At 39.7% G+C, this 14202-nt stretch overlaps 2 protein-coding genes across 3 annotated transcripts; one reads left to right on the top strand and one right to left on the bottom strand.

The window, feature by feature from the left end:
- Nucleotides 1-313: 313 nt before the first annotated feature.
- Nucleotides 314-6343, bottom strand: LOC119742451 (28S ribosomal protein S23, mitochondrial-like). Of its 2 annotated transcripts, none has more exons than XM_038218382.1 (5): nt 6192-6343; nt 5191-5352; nt 4500-4580; nt 3569-3710; nt 314-729 (listed from the first exon to the last, which is right to left on the bottom strand). In XM_038218382.1, the coding sequence occupies exons 2-5, from the start codon at nt 5337-5339 to the stop codon at nt 589-591; spliced, it is 513 nt and encodes a 170-aa protein (XP_038074310.1). In that variant the 5' UTR covers nt 5340-5352; nt 6192-6343; the 3' UTR covers nt 314-588. The 2 variants fall into 2 exon arrangements, with proteins under 2 accessions (XP_038074310.1, XP_038074309.1); XM_038218381.1 differs by lacking the exon at nt 6192-6343 and adding an exon at nt 5877-6169.
- A 151-nt stretch (nt 6344-6494) lies between these two features.
- LOC119742452 (zinc finger protein 208-like) lies at nt 6495-10699 on the top strand. Its single transcript, XM_038218383.1, has 2 exons — nt 6495-6632; nt 7538-10699. Exon 2 carries the CDS (start codon nt 7648-7650, stop codon nt 10441-10443), a length of 2796 nt encoding a protein of 931 aa, XP_038074311.1. The 5' UTR covers nt 6495-6632; nt 7538-7647; the 3' UTR covers nt 10444-10699.
- The last annotated feature ends 3503 nt before the right edge of the window (nt 10700-14202 follow it).

Genomic DNA, 14202 nt, shown 5'->3' on the forward strand with positions numbered 1-14202 from the left:
AAGAAAGTTTTCTACCATCGACAAATTTCAAAAAGCAGTTATTAAGATACAGCCCTCAGTGTGTAGCAAATGCGACTCTGGTGACGATCTCCACCATTACCATCAAAAGAGGTTTCCATACAAATTTAAAATTCACATATATCATCTCGATAATTCTTACACCTAAGAAGCATCTTAAATGCCGAAGATCCATCTTAGCCTCGTTTGTTTCTGGTAAGTGCACGCGTCAACTCTGATCATGCGCCTTATCTTTTTTTTCCTTCAAAATTGCCTGTGGTAGCTACAACAGCGCTTTTTATTGCTGCACCGCCTGAAATTTTCGTACCAAGGAGCACAAGGGCACAAAGGCAAATGATGGAAGGCAACAAGGCAAATGATGGAGGACACCGAGGTAAATGAGCATACAAAAAATGCAAAATACTACATGTACCTACTTTGTCTGTACAATCCAAGCTTTAAAAAACAAAGGGGAAAAAAACCCAAAATGCATGCTGCATCAATTCCGGAACTTTGGTCTGACTGAATAAAAGAGCCTTTTTTTTTTTTACAGAAATATCCCATTCAAAATATTAAATGAATAAAACCCTGTCATCTGTTTGTTTTGTCTTCTGTCGAAGCGCCACCTATTGTTGTGGAAGAGGTATCTGTCTCCTTGCTCTGGTTGTCCAAGGCTTGTTTGAGGAGTTGTGCTAATCCTTTCGTGACGGGCCTTCCGTCTTGTAATGCTTCCTGTGAGAGGGAAAAAGGACCCCAAAAAAGATAAAAGCTTCATGGCAACAATCCATACATGATAGTTAAAGCGCGCGTATCCACCAGGACTGGTGCTCAAGGCGCTACATCATTATTACCCTGCTCATTGGGCCCATGAAACATTCTTAACACCATCTCAGCTCCCTGGGGAGTATACAGCTCGATGCTGCCATTTCGGCGCAAAGCAGCTGAAATCAACCACACTAACCACCTCTGCCCTCACAGGTATGGGGGCTGTGGTCAAATGGTTACGTTGTTCAACTCGAGTGCAGTGGTACACAGGTTCGAAACAGGGAACATGGTGCTTGTGCTCTTGAGCAAGGCACTTTACCATTATTGCTACATCCTTTGGATGGGACATAAAGCTCTAGGTCCCGTGTGTTGTGTGATGCACGTTAAAGAGCCCAGTAACACTTATCGCTAAGAGAAGGGGTTTGCCCCGGTGTTTCTGGCAGTGGCTACATTATGCACCGCAGCACCTTGTATACCCTTTATAAAAGGTGCTACCTAATGGGTCTCATATTTCTCATAAAAACTTCATATACCTGTCTTTAAAAAAATAGACATAATTAAACAGCGCTATGAGTACCTAATTGTTGATAGATATGTGCGCTATATAAGATTATTATTAGGTACCCATTTACTCCTGGGTGGAGAGAAGCAATGAGTGACAAAATGCCTTGCTCAAGGGCACACGCACCATGACCCCAGGCTGGACTCAAACCCACAACCTGCAGCTTTACCCGCAGACCACGAATCCTATGCCCTTAACCACGAAGCCACAGTACTCCACATTGTTCTGACTACAAACAGTGAACCTCTCATCTTGAGTTTCACCTGTTGTCTCTGGAGCCCTCTCTGTCTCTGGATTAACATCTGATGTATCTAAGCATGACAATTTATGCGACCATTCAGGCAAGCTAATCACAGTTGACTTTAGGCAAAAAAAAAAAAAATAGTCGGTCTCTGGTCAGCGCGCGCGTCGATTTTAATCATGCGCGTCAACCTTTTTTTTCCAAAATGTTCCGAGGTAGCTCCAACAGCTAATTGGGAAATTGCACCAAGGCAAGTGATCGAGGGCACCAAGGCAAATTATGGAGGACACCAATGTACACGAGGACACCTAAAAAAGCAAAATAGTACCCCACCTTGTCTGTACAATCCAAGCTTGAAAAAAAAAAGCCAAAAAAAAAAATAAAAAGCCGCGTCGCCGCATCAATTCCGGAACTTTGGTCTGACCAGCGACCGAGTATTTTAATTTTTTTTTGGCCTTACTAAAATTACGACGTCATTTCATTCAGAACTTTGAACTCAGCTGTTGATTAGTCAACTTGGATGCCATGTTCTTTTATCACAACAACGTTCATAAACTCATCGCGGGCATGACCTGAACGCGCAAGATGGCAATCGCATTATGCGCACTATTAAAATTTCAACAGGTTGCGGCGCGAAGACCATATGTGACCCGCTGGTTGGTGATATAAGTCACGCTGTGTCTTTACGTGTAATGGCCCGCTGAAAGTTGAGAGGGTGAAATTTTCTGTCAAAATCCAAATTCCTTTTTTTGTCTTAAATAACATCTTTCATACCTAAAGTTTAAGGATTCATTTCGATGAATAGAGGGGAAAAAATAACCTTATTTGGTGTGCATTGTTCTCTTTATTTTACTCCAAAATTTATAATTTTAATCAATATGCAAATTGGCTAAAAGATTGTAATCTGGTTTTAAAAAGTCCATTTTTTTCAAAAATCATTGAAAATAATCTTTGTAGAATCAATATCCAAAGTGATAGTAAAACAGGAACATGTTTGTTGCTAAGATATCAAAAGTGAGCTTTTCATGCCCAAATCTACAACAGAGCCAGCTATTTCAAAGCCTGTTTTCTCAGTTGTGTAATTGAACTCCATGGAACTAATTAATATGCAAATCGTCATATCTCCACAACGAGAAGGGCTATAGAGCTGTGTCATATACCAAATGAAAGCTTACATTGTGGGCTTTCCAGTCGTGTTTATAACACCTCACCCACAGATTCTGTGTCCTGATTGGCCAAGAGCGAGTCAGATTTTACTTTCTAATTTTGCTATCTTTCTGTGCACGGCCAAAAGTACTATACCCGTAGCAACCAAAGTACTATACCATTGGCAACCAAAGTGCTATTTCCACGGCGCGGTATTTGTGTGCAAATGGATGCCTGTGTGCGCGTTGCGCATAGCGGGTATTGTTCCAAAGAGAAGCGCGCCGCAGACTTGGGTTCAAACATTTCGTGAAGGGGTAGTTTGGAAGAGAGAAATACATTTTCCACCAATTTGGTATTGAAATTGAAGTTTATTTCAACTGTGTTCAGATTTAAATAATTTAAAATATTAAAATCAAGCAGAATCTGTGGGTGAAGTGTTATAAAACAATTATTGAATGCTTTATCTCGTGGTGAAGTAAAACTAGCCTCCCTCGATGATCCATGGACCATTCTATTTTCCTATCACCTCGGGAGGCTAGTTTTACTACACCACTCGAAGCATTCAATATTTGTAGTAATATAACTTGAATTTTATTTTTTACAATTTATATCACCTTTTCCTGGAGTGGGTCACATATTTAGAAGGTGCAGGTTAACTGGTCAGAATCACGAGGTCAAGACGCAGTCTAGTTGCATACTTCATAGCCACATCTGCTCACATATTATAGCCTCTAACTGTGCAAGGAGATATTCCTTAGACTACAGAACCTCAGACCACTGGCTAAATCAAATCTGTTCAATGAGAGCTTAAACAAATAAGACATCACTAGCTGTCTTGGACATGACGGGACACTCACCTTTTCCCTGTTTGGCTGTCGTCTCTCGTTTCTCTTTCGAAGGACAAGGCCTTCCTCCGCCAAGGCTGCCGCTGTGACCTCAAACAACTCCTCCGGTAGTCTGGTGCCTTCCCTCTGCAACTCCTGATACTTGGTGATGAACCTGGGGCATAAGACAACCAAAACCAATGAAGAAGTGTTTTCTTTTCCCATCTAAATCACCAGTAAGACTAAACGCTCTTCTATATGCTAAAATTTCGATCTTATATGAATTCTCAGATTATTCAAGTCGGTAATCAGTACTTCTGATTTGAAAATCACAGGCGTGTGGAAAACGCACACCTGGATTTTTCTAGGCGTGTGATTTTTCTAGGCGTGTGATTTTTCTAGGCGTGTGATTTTTCTAGGCGTGTGATTTTTCTAGGCGTGTGATTCTGTGGTCCATTTTTCTAGGCGTGTGATTCTGTGGTCCAAGCTGGACTGAACAATCTGGTATTGTTTTTCAAAATATTCATCTTGGTTTACAATAAAGCCATATTCTCTTCACCGACGTACTTTATTTTTCAAAAATTAAGAAGTATTATTATGCCGTAAATGTATGCCGAGGTGTGCGGTGCTGAGGGATTCAGGGGTGCGATTATTCGCACTTCTCAGGAAGCATTTAGGCGTGTGATGGCGTGGGGGTGTGATCGCACGCCTCAAAACAGAAGGACTGGGACACTGGATTCGAGGTACACGCATTTTGGGGCCAAGGAGGCAGGAAACGTTCCCACATGTGCAAAACCCGCACAATACTTGAACCCCGGGATGGCAATGGTATGCAGGGTATATGCCAGTGGTACGTAGCAGGATCATGGGCGTAGGTTAACTAAACCCAGCCAATTACCAACTTCATTTTGCGTCTAGGTCAGACTAACAAACCCTGTTATTCTGTGATAAGACTTCTATGTACCTGTGACACGGTGAGAGTTGTATGTCCTCGTGCTTGGTCAAATCAATGGCCGTTTGGTTACTGTAGACTTTGTAAAACTGCCTGCGATAAAAAGCACAAGATAAAAATGAAAAAAAAAATATCAGTGAGAGGTCAACAACTTATTCCTTGCATAAAATAATGGCAAATTAAGTATGCATATCACAATGGCTCTGTCCTGAAAAGGTCACCTTTCTCTCAAGGTTTAAAATGTGAACAGACGAAGCGAGTACCGTACTACAGGGTCAAAAATGACATACCATTGACAACATACTAAAATATAAGGGTCACTTTGCCAAGATAATGCTGAATGTGATTTAATGTGATGACTGTAGCCCCAGTTCCAAACATAGGGAGTTACAAGTAAATCTATACCAAAATCTTGGAGAAAAAAACCCCACATTTTCACAAGATAGAATTTCAGCCAGGGTGATGTGAATTCCATATCGGGCTTTTCCCTTCACTGACAGAAACACTGTATACTCAGATATTAAAGACAATATTTGTTTGGAAATAAAAGATTTATTTGGAAATTATAATCAACTACAGATGCGGAAAATGTCATTCCTGCAAAGTGTGACATTCAAAGCTTTTTGCCTGGAAATCATTCACAACTGAAAGTGCCTCTTCAATCACTGCTAGAAAAAAAACAAGAAAAGAAGCATTTGCGTACGATCGAACGGCATCCTCTTCATATAATATCTCAGGCAGGAAATCCTTCTTGTAATCTTGGTTGAACGTTGGTGCATCTCTGGGCGGGAACGCGGCCATGACGTCGTACCAGAGCGGCTTGTCTGTTTCCTTCATGACACCTGCCCGCATCAGGTCACGCACCCTGTGGCAAAGTTAACAGTTGGCTGTTTCAATTGGGATGACGTTAATTGAAAGTTCTGCAAATGTGGCTGGGGCACAAGTCTAAAAATTTGGGAAATACCAATACTGTGTTCTTATTCCTCCATGTTGGGATGCACCGTTGGAAAGGCCTTCTTTCGTTGATTAATTTCACAGGGAGGTTAGTCCACTTACTATCTTTGAACCACGTATGTTTTTCAACAATAATACGCCACTTGCCAGTTACTTTTTCGGATGGCTGCAAATGATGGACTGAGCTTTAAACGACCACGACCCGCTTTAAAATTAAAACCGCGTGGCTCCGCCTCCGCCACGGGTACTCCTAGAACTATGTATGAGGCTCCACGTAGAGCCTCATAGTTCTAGGAGTAGCGCCACGGACGGGGGGACTGGTTGAAAAATCCAGCTCACTAAATGAAACTTTAGATACATTTTTATTATATTTAAACTAATTAGGCTGAGCCGTATATAATAAATGACAAGTATGGGTTTTGTCTACGCTCTCACCTTGTGAAAATGGTACCCAACTTTTCTAAGCGACTCAAACTCGTCATTTTTGTAATCAGTGCAGTGTCACCGCGCGCAGAACAGCCGAAAAACAGTTGTTTTAGTAGTGTCTGGTTCCCCTCGTCAGGTGTGTTTTCAAGCTTATGATTTCCGGCCTTGCTTGAGAGCTAGAGGCAGACTGTAATAACGCCCTCTGTTGACAGTTTTAGCAAACAGTAAAGTAGCTCCAGTGCACAACCAGAGAAAGGGTACACATGATAATTTATGAAAAGTACTATTCGCTAGAAACGTAATTAATCATAGCAACGTGAGTACCAGGTTATTTAATTAGCTGGTACTAGTACTCCCGTGTCACATGATAATGGTGAAACAAATAAAGTGAAGACTGGACCTAGCTAGCTATAAAAAAGAAAAAGGGAGACTCAGTCGTCGTTATTAAGCCCCACCCACAGCTCAAAACTCGTGCGCACCAAGGCGCGTGCGCAACATTTTACGCTTTTCGGGTTGTGAACTAGGCAACGTACACTGTAAAATGCACATTGCATTGTAAAATGCATTGCACGTACTGTACACGTACATACATGTACATGTACATGTATGTACTTACGTACATGTATTTGTACGTGCGCTGGATCAGTTATCGTGGAGAGCCGAGCTGAGTGAGAGCTGACCAGAAATTAACTGAGAGTGAAAACATATAGCTTAGGGCCTAGGTAGCAAGGAGCAACCTTTCGTAAATTCCACTTATTCTGTTTCGTAAGTCAACCTGATATTTTATGGACGCATGTTCTGCTTTTATTCCCACACACTTTCCAAAATGGCTGCAGAGAGTGATGTTGGTCATACTGCTGTCAAATGACCAACAACTGAGTGTAGTGTTGGTTTACATCATTAAAAAAACACTTTGTGAGTTGCACAGAAGTGTCAAGTAGCAAGGAAAAGGGTGAACGCGATACTATTACCAGTATATGCTTAATGACAAAGCAAAAGCTTGTTTTTATGTGTCCGCTTTTAAGCAATTGCTAATCTGGGAAGCATTTGCCTGCAAGAAACAAGCTTTTGGTTTTGCTGAAACGAAGAAGATTTTGCTTATTATTATGTATAGAAATGTAAGCAAAAGCATAGAAAAAGCAATTGCTAGTTTTTATCTATGTATTCAGCCCAATGTCTATGTAAATTCATTGTGTTGGGCGCTATCGGTGGATCTGCAGTATCACTCAACCGCGCAGAAATGTACTTGTGCGATCGGTCGATCCCGTAAATCCGCTCCGCTCTCCTTGGCCTGGGGAAGAACATTTTCCTTCCTCCATGGAAGAAGTTCCTTGCTGTTGGGCACGATCAGTGTGATCGATCGCGTTATGTGCTATTGGTCGATCGTGCTGCTGTCGTATGAAAATCCGACTCCTGTGAAAATCGGACTCCTTTTCCCTTTTATTTGATTAATCCCTCACGCGTGACAGTTCTCTCTTCTATATGTCATCCTAAAAATAGCATATTATCGCACGTACGCATGCGCAATACTACTGAGTCCATATATTTCATGGAGTGGCCATCCGTCGTGGTGCCGCCATCGATCGATGGCATAATATCTGCGTAAAGATACCGTGTATATTATACCATTCATACTTGACTAAGAAATGCCTTTTTTATTTACAATCCAGGAAACCTGTTTAATTGCGCTGTATTCTATTGCAGAATGCCTTCAACAACATCAGGGGGGCCACCCTCTGATTTGCTTGTGACTGCAATTGCTTCTCATCCAGTAGCAACTATGGTCCACAAAAATCAGAAACCGGCATTTGCTTGTGACATTTGTGGAAAATGCTTCTCACAGAAAGGCAACCTTCGCCAACATCAGAGGATCCACACTAATGAGAAACCATTTGCTTGTGACATTTGTGGCAATTGTTTCTCATCCAGTAGCAACCTTGGTAGACATAAGATGGTCCACAATAAGCAGAAACCATTTGCTTGTGACATTTGTGGAAAATGCTTCTCACAGAAAGGAAACCTTCACCAACATCAGATAATCCACACTAGTGAGAAACCATTTGCTTGTGACATTTGTGGCAAAGGCTTTTCTCGGCGTAACCATCTAGTAGGACATAAGATGGTCCACACTAAAAAGAAACCACCTTGCTGGTGCCTCTCGCACCCTGGTTCTCTACAACAACATCAGAGAGTCCACACAAATGAGAAACCATTTTTGTGTGACATTTGTGGCAAAGGCTTTTCACGAAATTGCCTCCTACAAATCCATCAGAGGGTCCACACTAATGAGAAACCATTTGCTTGTGACATTTGTGGCAAAGGCTTTTCACAAAATGGCATCCTGCGAAGGCATAAGAAGGTCCACACCAGTGAGAGACCATACGTTTGTGATATTTGTGGCAAAGCTTGCTCCCGTAAATACACCCTACAAATCCATCAGAGGGTTCACACTAATGAGAAACCATTTGCTTGTGACATTTGTGGCAAATGCTTCTCTTCCAGTAACAACCTTGGAAGACATAAGATGGTCCACAATAATCATAAACCATTTGCTTGTGACTTATGTGGAATATGCTTTTCACAGAAAAGCAACCTTCACCAACATCAGAGGATCCACACTAATGAGAAACCATTTGCTTGTGACATTTGTGGCAAAGGCTTCTCTCGGCGTAACCATCTAGTAGGACATAAGATGGTCCACACTAAAAAGAAACCACTTGTTGGTGACATTTGTAACAAAGGCTTCACACAACCAGGTGCTCTACAACAACATCAGAGAGTCCACACTAATGAGAAAACATTATTGTGTGACATTTGTGGCAAAGGCTTCTCATCCAACAGCACCCTTGGAAAACATAAGATGGTCCACAATAATCAGAAACCAATTGCTTGTGACATTTGTGGAAAATGCTTCTCACAGAAAAGCAACCTTTACCAACATCAGAGGATCCACACTAATGAGAAACCATTTGCTTGTGACATTTGTGGCAAAGGCTTCTCTTCCAGTAACAACCTTGGAAGACATAAGATGATCCACAATAATCATAAACCATTTGCTTGTGACATTTGTGGAAAATGCTTCTCACAGAGAGGAAACCTTCACCAACATCAGATAATCCACACTAATGAGAAACCATTTGCTTGTGACATTTGTGGCAAAGGCTTCTCTCGGCGTAACCATCTAGAAGGACATAAGATGGTCCACACTAAAAAGAAACCACTTGCTGGTGACATTTGTAACAAAGGCTTCTCACAACCAGGTTTTCTACACCAACATCAGAGAGTCCACACTAATGAGAAACCATTATTGTGTGACATTTGTGGCAAAGGCTTCTCATCCAGTAGCACCCTTGGAAAACATCAGGGGGGCCACAATAATCAGAAACCATTTGCTTGTGACATTTGTGGAAAATGCTTCTCACAAAAAAGCAACCTTTACCAACATCAGAGGATCCACACTAATGAGAAACCATTTGCTTGTGACATTTGTGGCAAAGGCTTCTCTCGGCGTAACCATCTAGAAGGACATAAGATGGTCCACACTAAAAAGAAACCACTTGCTGGTGACATTTGTAACAAAGGCTTCTCACAACCAGGTTTTCTACACCAACATCAGAGAGTCCACACTAATGAGAAACCATTATTGTGTGACATTTGTGGCAAAGGCTTCTCATCCAGTAGCACCCTTGGAAAACATCAGGGGGGCCACAATAATCAGAAACCATTTGCTTGTGACATTTGTGGAAAATGCTTCTCACAGAAAAGCAACCTTTACCAACATCAGAGGATCCACACTAATGAGAAACCATTTGCTTGTGACATTTGTGGCAAAGGCTTCTCTTCCAGTAACAACCTTGGAAGACATAAGATGATCCACAATAATCATAAACCATTTGCTTGTGACATTTGTGGAAAATGCTTCTCACAGAAAGGAAACCTTCACCAACATCAGATAATCCACACTAATGAGAAACCATTTGCTTGTGACATTTGTGGCAAAGGCTTCTCTCGGCGTAACCATCTAGTAGGACATAAGATGGTCCACACTAAAAAGAAACCACTTGCTGGTGACATTTGTAACAAAGGCTTCTCACAACCAGGTTTTCTACACCAACATCAGAGAGTCCACACTAATGAGAAACCATTATTGTGTGAAATTTGTGGCAAAGGCTTCTCATCCAGTAGCACCCTTGGAAAACATAAGATGGTCCACAATATTCAGAAACCATTTGCTTGTGACATTTGTGGAAAATGCTTCTCACAGAAATGCAACCTTTACCAACATCAGAGGATCCACACTAATGACAAACCATTTGCTTGTGACATTTGTGGCAAAGGCTTCTCATCCAGTAGCAACCTTGGAAGACATAAGATGATCCACAATAATCATAAACCATTTGCTTGTGACATTTGTGGAATATGCTTTTCACAGAAAAGCAACCTTCACCAACATCAGAGGATCCACACTAATGAGAAACCTTTTGCTTGTGATATTTGTGGCAAAGGCTTCTCTCGGCGTAACCAACTAGGAAGACATAAGATGGTCCACACTAAAACATACACCATTTACTTGTGACATTGACAAAGGCTCTTCACAAAATGGCCCCCTACGAAGGCATAAGGGGGTCCACACCTGTGTTTGTGGTATATGTGGCAAAGCTTGGTCCCGTTAAGACACCCAAACATCTATCAGAGGGACCACACTAATGAGAAACTATTTGCTTGTGACATCTCAACCAGTAGCAACCTTGGAAGATATAAGATGGTCCACAATAATCAGAAAGCATTTGCTTGTGACTATTGTGGCAAATGTTTCTCACGGCATAACCATCTAGTAGTTCGTTGTGACATCTCAACCAGTAGCAACCTTGGAAGATATAAGATGGTCCACACCAAAAAGAAACCATTTGCTTGTGACATTTGTGGAAAGGGTTTTTCACAACATTGGCTCCTACAAATACATCAGAGGGTCCACACTGATGAGAAACGAGATTTGTGACAAAGACTACTCACACAAAAGTGTCTTTTACCAACATCTGTGGGACGTATAGTGTGATTGACTTCTTCAAATCTACCCTTAAATCGTTCCAAAGCAATATACCATTTGATGTCAGTTTATTCTTTGATATTGAGGTACGATCGATTGTAGTTGATGTAGAAATTACCCTTGGATGTCCCACGAGTGCCAAGTGAATGTACTGATGAAGACAAAGTGAACATATCGAAATTTACTGAAACTAACTCATGTTTAAATTTAAACATAAATTTACCCAAGTTAAAGTTATACAGGCCATTGAATTTCGGTATTTGTAAATGTGCGAATAATTAAGGGAGATATGTATGTTCATTCTAAATAAGATGATTTTGTAATTATTCTGACCTTAATATTGATCATGTGTATCTTGAACAGTCACGTGCATCTTGCACAAAAACTTGATCATGCAAAAGAATTTCGGCCTTGCATGTAGCTGTATGAATTTGTTTGGTGTTGAACAAAATGTGGTCTTGTACGATTTTGTTGGTGTTGTGCAACATGTTGGTCTTGAAGGACATTTTTGGTCTTGCTCGAAAATTTTGGTCTTGCATGTAAATTGTGGTTTTGCACGAATGTTCGGTGTTGCACAAAATTTTGGTCTTGCACGAAATTGTTGGTCTTGCACAAAATTCTTGCACGAAACATTTGGTCTTGTGTGTAAATTTTGGTCTTGCATGAAAAATTTGGTCTTGCACTACAATTTTTGTCTTGCACAAAAAAATTGGTTTTTCATGATAATTATGGATCTTGGACGAAATTAGTGTGGGTCTTGAACGAAACAGTTGGTCATCCATGAAAAGAAATTTAGTCTACGGTTTACGGTTGGACAAAAAAAAATGGGTTTTGATTGAATTTACATGTAATTCCGCTTTGGCGTTCCATACCTGGCCTCGACTATGGCACGCCAAAGCGGAATTTATTCAACCCTGCACGGCAACTGCCAACATTATGAAATACATCACAACTTTTTTGAAAAGTATGTCAACATTGTAAAAAATATGTCAACATTGTAAACAATATGTCGACATTGTAAAAAATATGTCAACATTGTAAACAATATGTCAACATTTCAAAAACGTATGTCAACATTTAAAAAATATATGTCAACATTTTAAAAAATATATGTCAACATTTCAAAAACTTATGTCAACATTTAAAAAATATATGTCAACATTTTTAAAAAATATGTCAACATTGAAAAAAAAATTATGTCAACATTTTTAAAAATATGTCAGCATTGTAAACAATATGTCAACATTTCAAAAACGTATGTCAACATTTAAAAAATATATGTCAACATTTCAAAAACGTATGTCAACATTTAAAAAATATATGTCAACATTTTAAGAAATATATGTCAACCTTTCAAAAACTTATGTCAACATTTCAAAAATATATGTCAACATTTTTAAAAATATGTCAACATTTAAAAAAAAATTATGTCAACATTTTTAAAAATATGTCAACATTTCAAAAACGTATGTCAACATTTAAAAAATATATGTCAACATTTCAAAAACGTATGTCAACATTTAAAAAATATGTCGTCAACATTTTAAAAAATATGTCAACATTTCAAAAACTTATGTCAACATTTAAAAAATATATGTCAACATTTAAACAAAATATGTCAACATTTAAAAAAAATTATGTCAACATTTTAAAAAATCTATGAATACAAGCTATATTAAGAGATAACGGACCAACGAGTTCGATTACCTCTAGCTCTCGGCGGAATGAGGTTGCAGCAACTTTAGTCTGGTTCCAAAAATTCCCTTAGGGGTGCACTGAACCAATTCAAGCCCCATTGAAAACAGTGTAAAATCAACAAAGCTCAGGGCCAAATAACATGCAAGCCGACATCACTGGAGTTTCTCAAACAAAAATTAAATTATTGTCTTGTACTTCATCTTTTCATTTCTTTTCGATTTTGGGTAGACTAGCCGATTACATTTTTAAATATTCACACCAAAACAAAATTACGGCGCTCCGTGAGTGCCATCCACTTCTTTATTTACTCAGATAATTTATCACGTCATGTTGACATATCGCCGCGAGTAAGGCGACTTAATCACATAATTGTATCGCTAAGTCGACTTACCGTAGTCAACTTGACGACTTGTCCAGATGTAGTATCTCGCCAAGTCGACTTACCGAAGTCGACTTGGTGACTTGTCCAGATGCATTATCTCTCCAAGTCGACTTTCCGAAGTCGAGATGACGACTTGTCCAGATGTATTATCTCGCCAAGTTGACTTCTCGAAGTCGAGATGACGACTTGTCCAGATGAAATATCTCGCTAAGTCGACTTCCTGAAGTCAAGATGACAACTTGTCGAGATAAATTATCTTGCCACGTCGACTTACGATGTGGAGATGATGACATGCAAAAATCTCGTTCTGTATGGATATCCCGTTGTTGAAGCACTGTCGTGGATTCTTTCTTGTTCGTCGGTGCATTTGAGGTTCTCCCCACCCGTTCTTATGTGAACAATAAATTGGCAGAGGAACAAGAGATAAACTGTATAGGGTATTGTTTTGATCTGGGTCGAAGTTGATTTGTGTTTTTTTTATTTTCAACTTGTTTTAAATTACTCCCCCAAGCTTCGTAGGAAATCACACCTCTGCCTTGTTTTCCCCTATTTATCCCGTTGAAAAGTAATTCACTTCACGTTAAACATTAACAATCATAAATTCACAAAAATGTCTTTATTGACAGGTTGCCTAAAAATGACACTTACAAATCCAAGATTTGCTTTAAATCATATTGAGATCATATAAAACGACTCTCACGGCTTAAATTGGAATATCGGAAATTTAGCAAAACTCTTGTCTGATATATTTAATAAAAAGTCACTATAAAAGCTCTTATTGCCAACATTAAATCTGGGGCACTGAAGACAAAGACAAATTTGTGTTAATTTCAAGATTTGAAATGGGGAGCGCCGGGGGGGGGGGGCATTTGTTGCAGGACATTATATTCTTTTACATTTCGTTCGGAAAAGAAAAATCGAAATTTTGAAAAAGCACGTACAGTCGAATCTCGTTAGTACAAAACTCTGTTAATACAAAATTCTGGTTATAACAAACATAAAGTCTGTATATAATTATACCAACAATAACCTTTCAAATTCCCAAAACTATACAATCATGCGTTGCATGTTCGTCAAGCTTAATAGCTTCTCCATAGATGATAATACCCAAACGCTTTGCATCAAAGCAACAATACCTTTTCAATGAAAACAACTCTAATGACATCATTAATCATCCGTCTTTGTGCCGCTTCATGTGTGGAAAGGAA

The sequence above is a fragment of the Patiria miniata genome, unplaced genomic scaffold (assembly GCF_015706575.1).
Source record: "Patiria miniata isolate m_02_andy unplaced genomic scaffold, ASM1570657v1 HiC_scaffold_6, whole genome shotgun sequence".
Taxonomy (NCBI): domain Eukaryota; kingdom Metazoa; phylum Echinodermata; class Asteroidea; order Valvatida; family Asterinidae; genus Patiria; species Patiria miniata.